The sequence below is a fragment of the Otolemur garnettii genome, unplaced genomic scaffold (genome assembly GCF_000181295.1).
Source record: "Otolemur garnettii isolate 467f Iridium unplaced genomic scaffold, OtoGar3 scaffold00010, whole genome shotgun sequence".
Classification (NCBI taxonomy): domain Eukaryota; kingdom Metazoa; phylum Chordata; class Mammalia; order Primates; family Galagidae; genus Otolemur; species Otolemur garnettii.
In genome coordinates, this window is record NW_003852405.1 from 17,500,146 (window position 1) to 17,519,619 (window position 19,474).

Sequence of the window (19,474 nt, forward strand, 5' to 3'; positions counted from 1 at the left end):
CATAGATAATACCAGTGTTGAACCACCAAAGAAACACTATTAGCTTTTTTTTGTTCTCACCTTGTCACCCTCGATAGAATGCTGTGGCATCACAGCTCACAGCAACCTCCAGCTCTTGGGCTTTGATGATTCTCTTGCCTTAGCCTCCTGAGTTGCTGGGCACCCTCACAATGCCCAGATATTTTTTTGTTGCAGTTTGGCAAGGGCCAGGTTTGAACCCACCACCCTTGGTATATGGGGCCAGTGCCCATCTCACTGAGCCACAGGCACTGCCCACCATTAGCTTTTTTTGATGAATATTTGATTTTGGCTGTGTTTTGGCACTTCGTCTTTATCTAGGCATTGTGCCAAATACTTGCAATTGTCAAAAAGAATTCACTTTTCATCACATATAATAAACAGTACAGAAATGGTTGCTTTTATGTCGTGATAGCAAAGAAAGGCAAGCTTCAAGGTGATTTCTCTTCTAACACTCATTTAATTCATGCAAAACTCATCTATCTAGCTTCTTTACCTTGTCAATTCGTTTCAAATGCTCCAATATTATTGGAATAGTAACATTAAACCTTGCTGCTAATTCACGCATAAGTTGAGATGGATTTGCTTCCACTACAGCTTTTGTTATGCCCCCAAAATTCCCCCAAGTTGCCCCAGCAGAGAAATCCGAGACGCACTCTGACGTAAAAAGCAAGAGATGAGATTTATTCAAGCCCGGGCCTGGTCTCTCCTGGCATGCAAGCCAAGGAAGAGCCCCGAACCTGGGGTGTGTGAGGTTTTTATGGGATACAGAAAGCAAGAGGGGAAGAAGGGTACGAGTACACTTTTGATTGGTAGTTGGTGATTTCATTAGTAAAGGAGGATTTGCATTGGTGGTTGATGATTTCACTAGTAAAGGAGAATTTGGATTGGTACAGGTGAGGGGTGGGGGGATCTCTTAACCAGGGGCTAGAGTTGGTGCAGCCTGATTAGGTGGCTGGAGGAAAATACCTGTATTTCAAGGTAATAGAAACTTATTGTTATGGTAGCTGTTTGCCTAAGATGACTCAGTTTATGGTTTACAATGGCTGTGGAACCAGGGGTTGGGGAGGCAGCAGGGAGTGGCCCTGCAGGTTTAGGAATGGAGCTTATGCAGTAAACAGCTAGGAATGGGGTTTGTGCAGTAAACAACAAAATGGAGCTAGTCTGGCCCTCTCACTTTCAGCTTATCATTATCCACTTTGGTCTCAGGTCATCCATGTGGCTCAATTTCAAGATTAAGATCACCAGAGTGGAACTTCTCAAACCTCAATGTACTGTGTGTACATTCATTGGCCATGTTCTTCCCAAACACTTTATTAATTTCATGACCGTACTCATATTCGAAAGTAACATCAATTTTTGACTTGTCCCTGGCTTCACCCAAATTGCTCTAAAAAATTTTTGGAAAGAAAATGACAAGTCAAAATGTGCATTTCAAAGAATGAAAATGTACCTTCACAATAATAAAAAAAAAAGTATCAAAGTGAAATGTCGAGAGATATCAATTATCAAACTCAGTACTTAAGGAAATTAAATATTGTATACTTAATAATGTAACATATACTTGCAAATGCAATGGCATCATTAGTTTAGTTTTGTAATATGCTAAAGCTGAATGATGAGGCATTCAGTGTATATTTGCCCTTTCATTCTAAAAGTGTGTTGGCTGTTGCAGGGACAGGTGTTAGCCAGCATTTTATCTCTGCAAGAATAGATATTTAAATTTTATGAAGAATAGAATCAGAAATGTGAATTATTAAAAGAAGATTTCTATAGGAATGCAGCATTTCTGTGTGCTACATGTGAAATCAAAATGATTTAAATGTATCTTTGCAAGGTAAATGTTGGGGAAACCAGCCCTGACACGCTGTGGGTCTCCTTCCCTGTGGCCTCGTGGTGCGATGAAGACCAATTGAAAATTATTATGAAAGTTATAGAGAATAATAGACAAAGAGATAGTTTTAAGAGCAGTAGGGATTCGGGAAGCAGCATACCCTTCTTCGTGAGGCTCCAGTATGCCGCCCCAAGTAACAGGCTAGCTTTGTATTTATTTCATACATCAGTGTTACAATCATAAATCTTATGAAGGCAAGGGAAACAATCTTGTCATTCTTGCTGTGTTTGTATTACTATTAACTAGATTAATTTTACAATTAGTTACATTAATTGTATGAATTTACTTGCTACTTTTTATTGTTTTAAGGTATTTATGATCTTAACACAATCAGAGTTTTGACAAGGTAAACAATTAGAAACCTGACTCAAGGAAAATATCTTAGCTGACCCACAGTCACACATCACTGATGTGATGTTTTAGTACTCTCACAGCCTTGTGTCCAGACAGCCTCCTCTGGCCAAACTGAGGTGACAGAAGAAAAGAGATATTTCATCTCCTTATCTGGTCTGGAGGAAATCTTCCTGTGTTGAACAAGGTTTAAAGATTTCACATTTTTAACTCTCAAAAAGCACTCTCCTAGAGCATGCATCCCCGCCCTGGCAGGGAACGGCCTTGTGGCCTCGGACGCAGCTGTGGGTAAAGGGAGGATATTTAACAAGCCAGGCTTCAGAATATAAAAGTGACAATGTCTCACACTTTGTGCTCAAAGCCAGGAAATCTCTTCTGAATTAATCCCTTATTACTGTCTTCCTTTTTGTCCAGTCTGTGCAATCCTATTTCTAATATAATTTCTAAGCTACTAACAACTAATAATTGAGTGTTGGTTTTAAGCTTATAAAATCATTATTACCAGTAATGCAAGCACATTAGGACTCTTCTCTAAGTGTTCTCACATGCACTCTTCTATATATGATACGTTGCAAAGAAAATCTAAACATCTTGAAAAAGCTGTCTTTTTTCTTTTCTTTTTTTCTTTAAGGCACAGTCTCACTCTGTCACTTGAGCTAGAGTGCCATGACATCAGCCTAACTCACAGTGATGTCAGACTCTTAGGTTCAAGCATCCTGCCTCCACCTGCCTAGTCAATGGGACTATAGGTGCCCACCACAAAGCCTAGTTAATTTTTCTAGTTTTAGCGGAGATGATTTCTTACTCTTGCTCAGGCTGGTCTCGAACTCCTGAGCTCTAGTGATCCTCCCAACTAAGCCTCCCAGAGTGCTAGGATTACAGGCATGAGCCACTTCATTAGGTCAAGTTATCTTTTTTCAAAATGCTTCTTCAAAAGGAAATTTTGGATGAACATTTTCCCCACGTTAGCAAAGGTCACTGATGACCATGATGATATATGTAAATCTTTTGAAAAATTCGTAACTGTTCATCCATATTAATTGGAGAATATACTTGAAATTTTACTGGCTTTGAGAATCATAACTTCACACTCAATTAACATTTCAGCCTCACCTAATTGAGGCACCTAAAGAACTACAGATAGAATTGATTGAGCTCCTGGTAGTTGACATTTAAAGTCATTGTTTGATGTAAGAAAGATCCAATTGAAATATGGAAAAAATGCAATAGAATACCCATGCCTTCATTAACCTGCCCCAAACCCCTGTTTTCTTGCTTGTCAAGCACTTATTGCTACATATTTGCATTCTTTGAATTAACCCAAATAAGGATACCTTTAAGGTCACAAATGACTGACACCCATCTAGAGGATCAACTGAGACTTTGGACCTCTTTGCAACCAAATATGTAAATGCTTTCAACAAAAAAGCAGACATAACAGAGACATAACATTAAAATGTTAGTTAACTTTAAAATTAACAAATCAAGTAGTTTTCATGTTTTAAATTAATTAAGTACACAGATTTTTACAAAATAATGTCTGTCTATGTTAACGTATATCTAATTGAAGTTTCTTAAATGTGGTCTTATTTGATTACATCTAAATTAATGCCACCCTCCTATACGAAAAGATTCCCACCCATGGTCTAGACCAAGGGAAGACTATAGCAGGAAGATGGCTGATATTTCTGAGGAACAGCAGAGTTCAGTATAGCTCGAGGAGATGAGTCAGAGGAGAGTAGTAACATGAAGTCAGAGGGATTATGGTGGGGGAGGCAGTTGGGAGACAAGATCATGTAGGGCCTTGTAGCCACATACTTTAAGAGAAATGGGAGAAATTTGACCAGAGAAGTCAAATGATCTAAATTTTAACAGGATCACTAACAATTTATTAATTCATGTATTATATATCTTTGTAAAAATATAATTGGCTAAAAAATTGTATATCTGTGTTCTCAGATATACTATTAACTGTCTTACATCTCCTAATAGATTATAACAGTTTCACTTACAAGAACTCACTTTCTCCTTCTTTATAGTTTCCCACAGCTTTCTAAATCGAGAAATGTATTTTGCGTATAGTGCTGAATAAAGGTAGTTGACATATTGTAAATGATACCATGTATGGACAGATATCTTCCAAGCTCCAATAGACCCTCACTTTGGAAACGGACAGTTTACTCTTCTTATACATAAATATTTTTGAACTTTCTTATAGGGGAAGAATCATTTAAGTTCTTCCTGTCAAGCCAGTATTTTGGTAATTACAACTAAATTTACCACTTAACCCAACTAAATTATCAAAAACAAAAGGATTCAGTGTTAGATAACCAGAAACATACATCAGCTAATGAGGTACAGTAAATAGTTAAGAAGTGAAATTCTGAACATTAAAGAAGAGTTAAAAAATCAAGTGGCTTAGTCACTAGTCTGGAAAAGATAACTAAACGTGTAGTTAGGATACATTTGCCTGTAGGAAACTGCATGTCTTCGTTGTATTTAACTCTCAAGTTATAACCCTTATATAACTTCTTGTTTTCCCTGTAGGAACTTTACAGGTTCTTTTCAGAAATTTCAAATGTGATTGCAGGGTAGAATAATTTATGTTAATTCCTGTATTAAGCTGCTAAAATAGCAAATGTCAAAGCATTATCATTAAGTATTATCAGAATTAATATCAATAACTGAAATTTTAAATTAAAAGTAACCCAAAAAATAAAAATTAAAAATTAATTTATTAAAAGTAACCAATTTTTAAAATTCTGAAATATTTGACTCCTTAATGTTATTCTAAGCGGCAAAATTTAGAAGTATTTTCAAAGAATTCCCATATTTCAACTATGTACAGTCCAAAGCCTTTGATGATGTAAGTATTTTATTTACTTATCTGCCTCTTCTCACTAGAGTATATCCTCTCTAAGGGCAAGACTAGATCACATCTTTATGTCACCATTGCTATATTCAGTGTCTAGTACATTACAGGAAATCAGAGAATATTTGTTAATGAGTGCATGTGATTTTCATAAAGGGATTCATTTGTATTTATCTAGATTAGAATTTCTCTGGAAGCTAAAGGAATGATTTTCTTCCTGGTCTAGCACCTTACTTTGACAAATAAAATAGCATAATAAAATATTAATATTGTTATTTTTTGATGGTAGAGGGTCTAAGCAGTATAGTTTACAGTTTGAATGATTTTAGAGGTAAAAATGTTTGTGCTATTAATTCTTAGACTCGTCCTATGGTATTTTAAAAAATGCATTGAGAATGTATGTGGGCTCGGCGCCTGTGGCTCAAGTGGCTAAGGCGCCAGCCACATACACCTAAGGTGGCGGGTTCGAATCCAGCCCGGGCCCGCCAAACAACAATAATGGCTGCAACCAAAAAATAGCTGCGCATTGTGGCAGGCGCCTGTAGTCCCAGCTACTTGGGAGGCTGAGACAGGAGACTCGCTTGAGCCCAGGAGTTGGAGATTGCTGTGAGCAGTAAGGCCACGGCACTCTACCCAGGGGGACAGCTTGAGGCTCTGTCTCAAAAAAAAAAAAAAAAAAAGAGAATGTATGTGAAAATTCTGTATATTACATGATTGATTAAATTTTATTTTTTAGCTCCTTTATACAGACAGGAATTTTGTGATTTGTGCTCCAACTGGTTCTGGAAAGACTGTACTGTTTGAACTAGCTATAACAAGATTATTAGTGGAAGTACCATTGCCATGGCCAAATATTAAAATTGTTTACAGTAAGTATGTATTGTAAGAGTTTTCATTATTATAATAATGAAAAACCACTGAAGCAAAATGAAGAAGTAAATTCAGTTTCAGTGTACAGGAATTATTATTTGGTTTTCTATACAATTTTAATAAAGATAACACCACAATTGGTCTTGTATATTACATTAAATTTAAAACACGTTTTTTGGTTGTTTTTTTTTTTTTAAGAGACAGAGTTTTACTTTATCACCCTTGGCAGAGCGCTGTGGCATCAGGGCTCATAGCAACCTCTAACTCCTGGGCTTAGGCAATTCTCTTGCCTCAGCCTCCCAAGCAGATGGGACTACAGGCGCCTGCCACAACGCCCAGCTATTTTTTGTTTGCAGTTTGGCCAGGGCTGGGTTTGAACCTGCTACCCTCGGTATATGGGGCCAGAGCTCTACCCACTGAGCCACAGGTGCCACCCAATTTAAAACACATTTTCTTTTTTTTTTTTTGAGACAGAACCTCAAGCTCTCCCCCTGGGTAGAGTGCTGTGGCATCACAGCTCACATCAACCTCCAACTCTTGGGCTCAAGTGAGTCTCCTGCCTCTGCCTCCCAAGTATCTGGGACCACAGGTGCCGGCCACAACACCTGGCTATTTTTTGGTTGCAGCTGTCGTTGTTTGGCAGGCCCGGGCTGGATTCGAACCCACCACCTTAGGTGTATGTGGCTGATGCCTTAGCCACTTGAGCCACAGGTGCTGAGCCACACATTTTCTCAGAATTAGAAAAGAAAAGTAATATTTGAATTGAGAACTTGACTTTTACATACTTATTCTAAAAATTTGTGTGGGAACTTCTGCTCTCTTAGGTGTATATATTTTTAAATTTTTTCATCAAAAGTTATGTATGTATATGGTTTAAAAAATAAAATACCACAAAAAAGCTTGTAAGGAAAAGCACTAGTCTTCTACCCTACTTTTCTCCACTCCAGTTACACTTGCTTGAGCAATCACTTCCATTTCTATTTGTTTTTTGGTTTTGAGACAGAGTCTCATTCTGTGCCCCAGGCTAGAGTACCATGGCCTCAGCCTAGCTCACAGCAACCTCAAACTCTGGGTTAAAGTGTCCTCTTGCCTCAAGCTCTAGAGTATCTGGGACTACAGGTGCCCACCACAACACCCAGTTAATTTTTCTATTTTTAGTAAAGAGGGGAGTCTTGCTCTTGCTCAGGCTGTTCTCAAATTTCTGAGCTAAGGTGATCCTCCAGCCTTGCCTTGCCAGAGTACTGGGATTGCAGATATGAACTATCCTTCCCAGCCTTCTATTTCTTTTTTTTTCTTTTTTTTTTTTTTTCGAGACAGAGTCTCGCTTTGTCGCCCTCAATAGAGTGCAGTGGCATCACAGCTCATAGCAATTCATAGCAATCTCCAGCTTTTGGGCTTAGGCAGTTCTCTTGCCTCAGCCTCCCAAGTAGCTGGGACTACAGGTGCCCACCACAATGCCTGGCTATTTTTTTGTTACAGTTTGGCTAGGGCTGGGTTTGAACCCTCCACCCTCCGTATATGGGGGTGGTGCCCTACTCACTGAGCCACAGGAGCCACCCCTGCCTTCTATTTCTATTTTTAGTTTTTTCAGGTTATTACTTTTCTATTTTTAAATAATATGCCCATATTGTTAATTTTTAACTTACTAATATTAGGCAGTACCTAGGTATGTATTTTCTACCCTAACTTTATTAACCAAAATTTGTGAAAATAACTTTAAAATTTCACTAATGTTCAAAATAAATGTCTTACATTGTAACAGTGGCACCAATAAAAGTCCTGTGTAGTCAGCGTTTTGATGACTGGAAGGAAAAATTTGGAGCAATAGGACTGACTTGTAAAGAACTCACCGGAGATACAGTAATGGATGACCTGTTTGAGATTCAGCATGCTCATATTATTATGACAACTCCAGTAGGTGTTCTTTATACTTTGTTATTTCCTTGATTTGTTAGAAAACATCTGTTTCTTCACCAGGAAGAAATGTTTGAAAAAAATACAAAGTAGAAGCATATATTTGCAATGTAAAAAAAAAAAAAAAACATATATATATATATAAAATGTAGCTAGTATTCAGCGAACAAATTAATGTGCATAAATTTATAAGTAAAAAAGAATTGACCAAATAGGAAAAATGCATAAAGAATAGTTAACTTGTTATTATAGATGATTTGTAATTTGTATTCTTTTTTACCCAAGTATTATGTATTGTAAAGGGATGGCCTTGGTAGCACTGAAAAATAGGTAATACTATTACCTATTAAACTTTGACTTGAACATTTTTTGAGGTTTAACATACAAACAGCTGATGGCCCATTAGGACTGTCAAAGTTTCTTAAATCTTTTTTGATCCTTAAATTTTTTTTTGAGACAGAGCCTCAAGCTGTCACCCTGGGTAGAGTGCTGTGACATCACAGCTCACAGCAACCTCCAACTCCTGGGCTTAAGTGATTCTCTTGCCTCAGCCTCCCAAGTAGCTGGGACTACAGATGCCTGCCACAACACCCGGCTATTTTTTGGTTGCAGCCGTCATTGTTGTTTGGCGGGCCAGGCCTAGATTCAAACTCGCCAGCTCAGGTGTATATGGCTGGCGCCTTAGCCACTTGAGCCACAGGCGCAGAGTGAGATCCTTAAATTTTTTTTAGGATACTTTTAAGGCATCAACCAAAACATTGCCCATTATTTATGATATGTCATAATAAAATTTTTATTTGTATCTTAAATAATATTTATCAGAATTTCTTATTACATTAAACTACTTAATTTTTTTCTTTAGGAAAAATGGGATAGCATGACTAGGAAATGGAGAGATAATTCTTTGGTCCAGCTGGTTCGACTGTTTCTCATTGACGAGGTAATGAACACATGACTCACCTTCATAGATAAACCTAAAAAGAGGATATAATGGATAGAAAGAAAGAAAACATTTTCATTTTCAACAAAACTACATGTTTGTTTTATCTCTTTAAATGGAAGATACTCATTTTCTAAAGGAAGGATGTTAATATTATTGCATATTTTAATTAAGTTTTTAGTTTAATAACTAATGTTTTTTCTTGATTTCCTACTTAGGTTCACGTTGTAAAAGATGAAAATCGTGGTCCAATTCTTGAAGTTGTAGTCAGCAGAATGAAAACTGTACAATCTGTATCTCAGACTTTAAAAAATATTAGCACTGTCATTCCAGTGAGATTTGTAGCAGTATCTGCAACAATTCCAAATGCTGAGGATGTAAGTTAGAATATTAGTCTCAGGTTTTTTATGACTTGTGAAATTTTTAATCATTTTGATCTTAGAGAAAAGTGAGTTTTGCTTTTTCTTCTTTTAGTTGCCTAACAAATTTAATTGGAAAGTATGTTGTAGAATGTTGTGGCTAAGTCACATAAGTATGAAAGTTGTGGCTAACTCACATAGGTATTGAGGCTGGTTGATCAGGTTTAATAAAACATTTGTTGGAAGTCTTTTGTTTGCTAGTATCTAACATCTAGTTTCATGAGTTTCAGACACCTCATAATAACTTGACCAACATGTTATGGTCATTGTAACCAGCTGACACAAATTGTATAGCAAAGTATAGTAGAAAATAAAAATAATTGCTTAGATGATTACAACTTACTCTATTCTATATGCTTGGCATTGTGAAGCACTAATAATAGTTGCAAGAGTAAAAACACATGGGGACACCATCCTTGAGGAGGATCTCATGGTTAATGGGCCACATGGACATGTAAAGAAATAATTTTATGTGGTATTATACTTTTCATAATGAATATATGACTTAATTTTTTCTTCAATTTTTAAGTAAACATTTTGAAGAAAATAGTGTCACTCTTTCTTACTCCCACTTACTTTTCAACTTTCTGTAATATTGCTTTTTCCCCTGTTACTGTATTTCTCAGAAACTCTTTTCACAAATAGCTACTATCATATATTCCAGAGGAAATTTTTGTCTTTAATTTGGCACAATCATTTTCTTGTTCTTAATATGATAATTTTTTCATATTCAAGAGTAATATGAAAAAAATTAAAGTTTATTAAAACGAGACTAAATCCTAATGTTTGTCATATTGTGTCATAATGTGCTCATTCTTTTTTGGCTTGCATTTCACCTATAAACATTTCCATGTCATTAAATATTCTTCAATACTATATTTGTGGCATGCAGAGGTAAGGACTGCTCTAGAAACCAGTCTGAAACTATCACTAAGTCTGAAATGTGCTTTTGGCACTACCATCTCTCCAATGTTTATTTATTGTTTGCTTAAAAATTGTTAACTCTCCAGGCATGGGTCCTGAAGCCTGTAATCCCAGCACTCTGAGAGCCCAAGGCAGGTAGATTGTTTGAGCTCAGGAGTTCGAGACCAGCTTGAGCAAGAGTGAGACCCCCATCTCTAAAAAATACCTAAGCATTGTGATAGGTGCCTATAATCCCAGCTACTCGGGAGACTGAGGCAAGAGGATCACTTGATCCAAGAGTTTGAGGTTGCCATGAGCTGTGAAGGCACCGCACTCTACTGAGGGCAATAAAGTGAGACTCTGTCTTAAAAAGAAAATAATTGCCAACCCTTGTCAACCTAAGTGAATATTACTTTGCTACTATTCACCTAATGTTTAAGTCACAGGGGTATCCAAACCTTTTTTCCTCTATCACATATTGGAAAAATAAAAGTTATCTTGAGCCACACTTTATTTTTTTTATTTTTTGAGACAGAGTCCCACTTTGTTGCTCTTGGGAGAGTGCTGTGGCGTCATAGCTCACAGCAACCTCAAACTCTTGGGCTTGAGCGATTCTCTTGCCTCAGCCTCCCAAGTAGCTGGGACTACAGATGCCCACCACAACACCTGGCTATTTTTCATAGAGATGGGGGTTTCACTCTGGCTCATGCTGGTCTCAAACCCATAAGCTAAGGCATTCTACCCGCCTCAGCCTCCCAGAGTGCTAGGATTACAGGTGTGAGCTCCACACTTTAAATATACAAATACTAATCAAAGCTGATTAACAAAAAAACAGTTCTGTGCATTCTTCTCATATTCGAGGCCACAAATAAAAAAAGTCAGCATGAGGCCTGTGGGTACGGGTTGGACATCTCTGGTTTAAGGCAACACAAAAACACAAAAGAATTTTTGGTAGTTTCAAGGCATAATTTGGAAAAATAATGAAGTTATAATAATTGTGAGAAATTTGATTTCTATGACAAAATCAATTTTTAATTTTACTGTGGAATCTTATGAAGGAAAATAAAGCAATAATAATCAGTTAGAAGTGAAAGTGGGTATAATCTTGAAATACTGCTATCGGTAGTTTTTATAATATATCAACAAAATAGTATTAATGGAATGATGTATAATATTGAAAAAGACTAGTTGATTAAATGCTTTTTGTACCTTGACTTTAAAGTGCTCTATAATTGGGTTATTTTTATCCATTGAACTTTCTTGGAAAAAAATTTAAATATACATATTTCTGTTTTTACAGATAGCAGAATGGCTTTCAGATGGTGAAAGACCCGCCTTATGTCTGACAATGGATGAAAGCCATAGACCGGTGAAACTTCGGAAAGTTGTCCTTGGATTTCCCTACACTAGTAATCAAACTGAATTTAAGTTTGATCTAACCCTCAACTACAAAATTGCCAGTGTTATACAGACGTACTCTGATCAAAAACCCACACTTGTGGTATGGATGGTTGGTTGCTTATTTTTTAGTGTAATGTTCAGTTTTTAACTTGATAATAAAAAATTATTAATTTATTTTCAGTTTTGTGCAACAAGGAAAGGTGTACAACAGGCTGCTTCTGTTCTTCTGAAAGATGCTAAATTTATTATGACTGTGGAACAGAAACAGAGGTATAGTTTTTCTTTTTTTCATGGAAATGAAAGGACTCTTGGGGATCATCAAGATAAGAGAAAACTAGGTTTGTCCCTTAACCTTGGGCAAGTTACTTGACATATCCAAGCCTCAGTCTCCTCATTTGCAAAAATAATAGTAATTTTGAGGAGTGTGATAATGAATCCTAATGCAGCTGTGATTGATCTTTATTTCATAGCCAGGTGTTGTGAAAGATGAAGACATACTGCTATCGTCGTCTTCTTTTTCTTTTTTTTTTTTTTAACCTACTTTCAATCCAGTATCACAATCTTTCACTAAAGCTGATGCATGTATTGCTAATTAATCTGTCAGGAATCTCTAATGCATTTGACTACTTCCACCTTACTTAAACACTCTGGACTCTTCTTCCATAATCATCTTCTACCAGTATCATCCTTCTTTGCAGGCTGCTCATTCTTAGTCCCCTTTTCACTTCTTTTACCCAAATCTTAAATGTGGCATTCTCGGAGGTTTATTTTTTCTAATTCCCCACTCCCAGGTCCTTGTGTATACTCATGTGAGTTTCATGTACATTTATGTCTGTCTATGAATCCCTAAATTTTACCTTCAGTTCAGACCTCCCTACTGAACTCCAGGGCCATAGTCCATCTGTTTCACTGATATCCAATTGTATAGTTTATGGACTTCTCAAACTCATTATATCCTAAGTAGAACCTCAAGTTTTCTCTCAAACCACCTCCTTCTTCAGTGTTCCCTATCTTAATTATATGTTATACCTAGTTGCTCATGGGAGAAACCTATCATTGATAATCTTCATCTTCCAAGCTGTAGACAATCACCACGTACAGTTTATTATTCTAAATGTATCTCAAATACGTCATTTTGTCTCCATCAGCACTGCCACCTTCCTAATTCACATCACTTAATCTTTTGCTTGGGTTTTATTCTTTTCTCTGTTGACTACACATACTTCTGTACTCTTCAATCTATTCTCTACATAGCAGAGTGATTGTTTAAAATGTCACATCTGAATACATCAGTTTCCTGCCTAAAACTCTTTAATAGCTTCTTATTGTCCTTAGGATAAAATCCATAATTCTTAGTGGCCTGCAGTACCCCAATTTTATGCCTAACTAATTCTCCAGACTCATCCCGAGAAAGTGAAATTAATGCTAATGAGAAAAACATTGGCAGCCAATAATGATTAAGACTTTGCATACTGGCTGTACATGGTTTTATAACATTGTTGACTATTATTTTTCTAAATTTTTTCAACAAAGATGGGGTTTTAAAAACATATCGACCAGTTGATTATAAAACTAGTTAATACAATAAATGTAAAAGTAAAACTTTTTTATAAAGCGTAGGTATAAGGTAGAGTTTAGAGCATTTTACTTGTTGGGTGAATAAACTAGGCGATCAAGTTGGTCCATGTCACTTTAGTCAGAAGCAAGATGTGGTGTGAGTGTCAAGTAACAAGGCTTATTTTCTTGCTCCTAAACTAACTGAAGGCACTTTTGAAAGACTTAAGATACTATTTGTGCAGTAGTGGCATCATTCACATAGAACAGCTATGTGGTCCCCTAACATGAATACTCAATAATTAATATTTTCAGCTGAAGTTACCTATATGAGTAAGGAACTGAAATAGATAGGTTATAACATCCCTTTAAACTAATTTACATTATATCCTCTCCCTTTTTCCTATTCCCTACTGCACACAAATTAACTAATTTTGTTGCAGATAATCATTTTCTTCCAGAAAGCATTTACCTTAATTCCTTTTCTCATTTTGCACTCTTACCTAGTTACTCAAGGAAATTTTCTGTCTCCTCTAATTCTTATTTTTTCTCTCTTTGTGCCTTATTTTTTCTTTCTTCATCCTCTTTTTTATCCATGCTTTTTCCAGAAAGAAAATGTTGGTATTAGAAACATACTGAAGCCAGAGACCCAGATTTGAATTATAGTGCCATCATTGGTCATATTACTTGACTTCTCTCAGCTGTAGTTTCTTTTCTTTTTTCTTTCACCTTCTGTAGAGTGCTCACAGCATCATAGCATCATAGCTCACAGCAACCTCAAACTCTGGGGCTCAAGAGATCCTCTTGCTTCAGCCTCCCAAGTAGCTGGGACTGTAGGCACTCTGCCACAACACTTGGCTAGGTTTTCTATTTTTTTTCAGTAGAGACATAGGTCTTGCTCTTGCTCAGGCTGGTCTGGAACTCCTGAGTTCAAGCACTCAACCTACCTTAGCCTCCCAGACTAGGGATTAAAGGCCTAAGCCACTGCGCCCAGCCTTAGCTGCAGTTTCTTAATCAAGATTAGGTATCTAGACATGGTTATAAGTGTAACCTTACTATGTTATTGTGATAATTAAATAAGGCAACATGTCTAAGATACCAAACAGTGCATAGCACAGAGTTTGTGCTTAATAAAATGCCCTTTCCTCTTGCCTTTTCTTCATTCCATTATGAGTCCTTAAAAAAAAAAAAAAAGAGTATTATAAAAATAATGCCTCCTAATGTCAGATATGCAAGGGAATGGAAAAACACAAATTTGGAGGTTCCTAGACATATTTAAGAACCAAGCTTAGCAACTTCCAATATTTTTGTTTTGTAGTGCATGTTGAACATTTACAACATGATGTTATAGGATACATACAGATAGTAAAATAGTAGTGTAGTGAAGAGGGAAGCAAATGAATGTATCTTTCATCTCAGATAGTTACTTTTTCAAATAAGAGCTAAAATCTACTTATTTGACATGAATCCTTAATTTAATATGATCTCATTAACTATAGTTTTCATGATGTACCTTAGATCTCTAGACTGACTTATCCAATGTAGCTACTACTTTGTATCCTTTGACCTACATCTCTCTATTTTATATACTGGACCTGCCCTACTTCTGGTAATCATTGTTTTATTTTCTATCTCTATATTTGACTTCTTGTTTTTCTTTTAAGAGTTCATATATTAGTGAAATCGTGTAATTTTCTTTCTGGTTTATTTCATTAGTATTGCAGCATAATATCTTTGAGGTTCATCCATGTTGTGGGAAATGGCCGAGTATCTTTTTTAAAGTCTGAATAATACTCCATTGTGTGTATAAATGTGTGTGTGTATGTATATACACACCATGTTTGTTTTCCTTATTTGTCTATCAATGACACTTAGGTTTTTTCCATATCTTGGCTACTATAAATAGTACTGCAGTGAACATGGGAGTACAGATATCTTCATGAGGTAATGATTTCATCTCCTTTGGGAAATACCCAAAGAAAGAATTGCTGAGCTGACTTGGTGCCCATTGCTCAGTGGTTAGGACGTCAGCCATATACACTGGGCCTGGCGAGTTCGAACCTGGCCTGGGCCTCCTAAACAACAATAACAACTACAACAAAAAAATAGCCAGGTCCCAGCTACTTGGGAGGATGAGGCAAGAGAATCACTTGAACCCAAGAATTTGAGGTTGCTATGAGCTGTAACACTATGGCACTCTACCAAGGGTGACATAGTGAGACTCCGTCTCAAAAAAAAACAAAAGAATTGCTGAGTTGGTCATATGGTAATTATATTTTTAATATCTTTAGGAACTTCCAACCTGCTTTCCATAATGGCTACACCAATCTACATTCCCACCAACAGTGTGCTAGTGTTCCTTTTTCTCTACACCCATGTAAACTTGTTTTATCTTTTTGATAATAACTACATTAACAGGTGTGAGGTGATAGATCCTAATGACTTTCTTTAATTTTCATTTTTTAATGAAAAGTAATGTTGATTAGTTAGTGATTAGTAACGTTGAGCACCTTTGACCATGCAGGTCATTTTTATGTCTTCTTTGGAGAAATGTCTATTAAGCTCCTTAGCTCATTTTTTAATTGGGTTAGTTGTTTTTCTGCTATTGAGTTGTAATAGTTCTTTATAATTTTTGGATGTTAACCCCTTATCAGATATGTGGTTGGCAAATATTTTTTCCCACTTTATAGATTGCCTTTTCATTTTGTTGATTGTTTTATTTGCTGTGCTAAAGCTTTTTAGTTTGATGTAGTCCCATTTATTTTGCTTTTGGAACCTGAGCTATTGGCATCCAAAAAATCATTGCCAGGGCCAACAACCAGAATCTTTTTCCCTGTGTTCTCTTCTAGGAATTTTACGGCTTTGGGTCTTACATTTGAGTATTTTATTTATTTTTGAATTGATTTTTGTATATAGTATAAGAATCCAATTTCATTATTTTTCATGTGGCAATCCAGTTTCCCCAGCACCATTTATCAAAGAAATTATCTTTCCCTCTTCTGTCCTCTTTGTGCCCTTGTCAAAAATTAATTGACTGTATATGTTTAGACTTATTTCTGGTCTTTCTATTCTGTTCTATTGGTATATATTTCTGTTTTTATGTCCGTATATACTGTTGGTTACTGTAGCTTTATGGTATGATTTTAAATTGGGAAGTTGGTGCCTCTAACTTTCTTTTTCTTTCTCAGTATTGTTGTGGCTAATTGGGATTTATTGTGATTGCACATGGATTTTAGGATTGTTTATTCTATTTCTGTGAACAATGCCATTGGAATTTGTGCTTTGGGTAGTAGGGACATTTCAACCATATTAATTCTTCTAGTTCATGGACTTAGAATATCTTTCCTTTTATTTTACCTTCTTCACTTCCACCATTATGTTATAGATGTCAGTATACAAATCTTTTACCTCCTTGGTTAAATTTATTCTAAGTATTTTTTCAATGTTGCAAATAGGATTTTTAAGGATTTCTTTTTTTGATGCGTCAGTATTTATGGATAGAAATGCTACGGATTTTGTAGCCCTTGTTGATTTTTTATCCTGCAACTTTCACTGAACTTTTTTATGAGTTCTGAAAGGTTTTTTTTTTTTGTGGCATCTTTGGGTTTAGATCACGATATATCCTAACGGTGGCTCTGGTTTCAAGATGGTGTTGTGCAGTATCAGCTTGGACCATGGGGAGTAGGACAGTAGGCTCCTTCTCTGGAGTAGTGCAGCAGTGTGAACTACAGGCAGCTCCCTACCCTGAGCACAGGGTCTGTGAAGACTGCAGTAGTGACGACTGCAAATGTCCACGGAGGTGATAGAGGTTCCTAGGGGAATCTGCTTACCATTTTCTCCTGGTTTCAAGCTGATCCTGACTAGGGGATGAGATGATAGAAGAAATGTGTTTCCTTCCCTCCCCTATGTGGCCATCCTGAGTTTCTGTACTTCCAGGATTTTCACTTTTCCCTTGCTGAACTCTGATACTTTCCTTTACTCACTCTGGTCAGAACGTATTTATTCATTGTTTTGGTCTTTTGGGGGGGAGGGGTGGGATGAATGTTAGGCATCTCTTCTTGGCCATCTTGCTTCCTCCTAACCTAGTTTTCTTTATGTACCGTATAAAGATATGTTCCATATCTTAAAGGAAAATAAGCAACTTTTTATTTCTATCTTTTTTGGCTTTCTAGTGAGATTATAGAGTTTTAAAAATTGTTATTCCTTACAAATATTTTTTAGGTAAATTATGGGAATAGACCTTTATATTCTGATTCATGAGCATAATCACCATTTATAATTTTTTCTTCCCTGTGGAAAATGAGTTTTCTATTCTTAATTTAAAAAGTGAGCTTTAATGTTACAGCTGATAAGTTTGGGACTTATGAATATGAAAGTTAGATATTCTCTACTTAAAGATAGTTTTCAACGTATTTTGAATATGTTTTGATATCCCTAATTTAAAATAATTAATAAACCATTTCAGAGTTTTCTGATGCTACTGGGAGCAACTCAATAATATTATGGTATTTTTACATAGGTTACAGAAGTGTGCATACTCCATAAGAGATTCAAAACTGAGAGGTAGGTTTAGAAATAATTTTTGAATAGCATTTTCAGATACAGATAAAAAGAGTCAATTACTGATGAAATATTAGCAGTAACTAACAAGTGGTAAATTCTATTACAGATTTCTTAATACATGGTGTTGGTTATCATCATGCTGGCATGGAGCTGTCAGATAGAAAAGTAGTTGAAGGAGCTTTTACTGTTGGAGATCTACCAGTTCTTTGTAAGTAAAGCATTCTTGTGGATATTATAAAATAATTTGGAAAATTATTTTTAAGAGAAAATTTAAAAAGTGTTTAGTATCTTACTTGTTCCTGAGACTCTAAAATTACGTAATTATCCATGCAGGTATATGCTGCAGTCAATTCTTTGGCAGGTTTGTGGGGTTTTTTCATGTTATTAAGCATAGTGAAATTTGAAAATAATAATTTAATAGTTTTTCGTTGTATTATTTTAAATTGTAATGTTCTTTTTTCTTCCTTTTCTAAATTTCTTATACATGAATTTCAATTGCTTTTATAAGAATGTGTCCTTTATAAGAAAAAATCTTCCTGAAGCAATAGAGTTATATAGCTTGAAATTACTGTGTCTTGTTCTGATACAGTTACTACCAGTACTTTAGCAATGGGAGTAAATTTGCCTGCTCACCTGGTAGTTATAAAATCTACAATGCATTATGCTGGAGGAATGTTTGAAGAGTACAGTGAAACAGATATTCTACAGATGATTGGTAGAGCTGGACGACCTCAAGTAAGTCTCAGTAACTTTGTTTTTTTGTAACTTATTTAAAGACATGGTAAAACTAAAACATTTTTGTGTATTTTTTTGATTAGAATGTCTTAATTAGATTAGGTTTAAAAATAATATTAACAGAGAAAATGTACCTTGGGGAGGAATAAAATTAAAATAGGACTCACCAAGTGAGGCATACTTCCTTCACTCCCTCTGGATACTGGCATTGGCTGATGAAGGGATGGCCCATCATGAATGAGTATGCTGTTAAAGGTCTTTTTGGTTTTGAGGTTTTTTTGTTTTGTTTTGTTGGCATCATGCATGGGGCAGTTTTTCATTGTATATGACTGTCATGTACGTTACAGAACGTGAAGCATCCCTAGGTATTGTGACAGTTAAAACAGCCCACATACATTTCAAAACATATTCCTCTGACGAACGCTTGAATGAAGAAGTCATTCAGGTAAATACTAAGGCACATTCAAGAAGAATATATTTACAAAGAGTGTCAAAATATGATGTTGTACAAATTTATACTTTTGTAGAATAAATCAGATATGTAAACTACATAAATTGTATAACTCTTATTCTGTTTTTGTCGAATAAGTCAGATATGTAAACTACACAAATCGTATAACTCTTATCCAGAGTTTGTTTCTATTTTGACATTTGCCAAAATTATGTTAAATTGAAACTGAAGTAGTATTTACAGCTATATTCTTGGAAGGTTTTTTTTAAATTAAACTTTTGGTTAAAATTCAAATACAGTTTATTTTAGGATTTTTGCACTGTTGTTTAAGCCAAGGGGAATGTTTACTGTAAAATTAAAGTCTTAAGTTATTGAAGAGAGCTGGTACCAAGCAAGATGTGCTCTTTACTACTTTCTCTATGTGTTTTTTTTCCAGTTTGACACTACAGCTACTGCAGTTATTATGACTCGATTAAATACAAAAGAAAAATACATTCAGATATTAGCTTGTAGTGACACTGTAGAAAGCAGGTAATATAGAAAATATTTCAAGAAGATAATCATGCTAATATAGACTGTTTTTTTTTTT

The 19,474-nt window shown here is 35.7% G+C and overlaps 1 protein-coding gene across 2 annotated transcripts in view; it reads left to right on the forward strand.

Annotated features, from left to right (window-relative positions):
• HFM1 (HFM1, ATP dependent DNA helicase homolog) overlaps nt 1–19,474 on the forward strand; it is a 106,023-nt gene that overhangs the window by 21,383 nt on the left and 65,166 nt on the right. The window contains exons 2-12 of one of the 2 annotated variants that reach the window (XM_012801658.2): nt 5,112–5,129; nt 5,872–6,004; nt 7,768–7,919; nt 8,782–8,859; nt 9,078–9,236; nt 11,482–11,682; nt 11,764–11,852; nt 17,656–17,699; nt 17,806–17,907; nt 18,289–18,434; nt 19,322–19,416. In XM_012801658.2, the coding sequence (XP_012657112.1) occupies nt 6,004; nt 7,768–7,919; nt 8,782–8,859; nt 9,078–9,236; nt 11,482–11,682; nt 11,764–11,852; nt 17,656–17,699; nt 17,806–17,907; nt 18,289–18,434; nt 19,322–19,416 (1,067 nt within the window). In that variant the 5' untranslated portion in view covers nt 5,112–5,129; nt 5,872–6,003. Of the gene's footprint in view, nt 1–5,058; nt 5,130–5,871; nt 6,005–7,767; nt 7,920–8,781; nt 8,860–9,077; nt 9,237–11,481; nt 11,683–11,763; nt 11,853–17,655; nt 17,700–17,805; nt 17,908–18,288; nt 18,435–19,321; nt 19,417–19,474 lie in introns of both variants that reach the window. The other variant, XM_012801657.2, reaches the window with a different exon arrangement.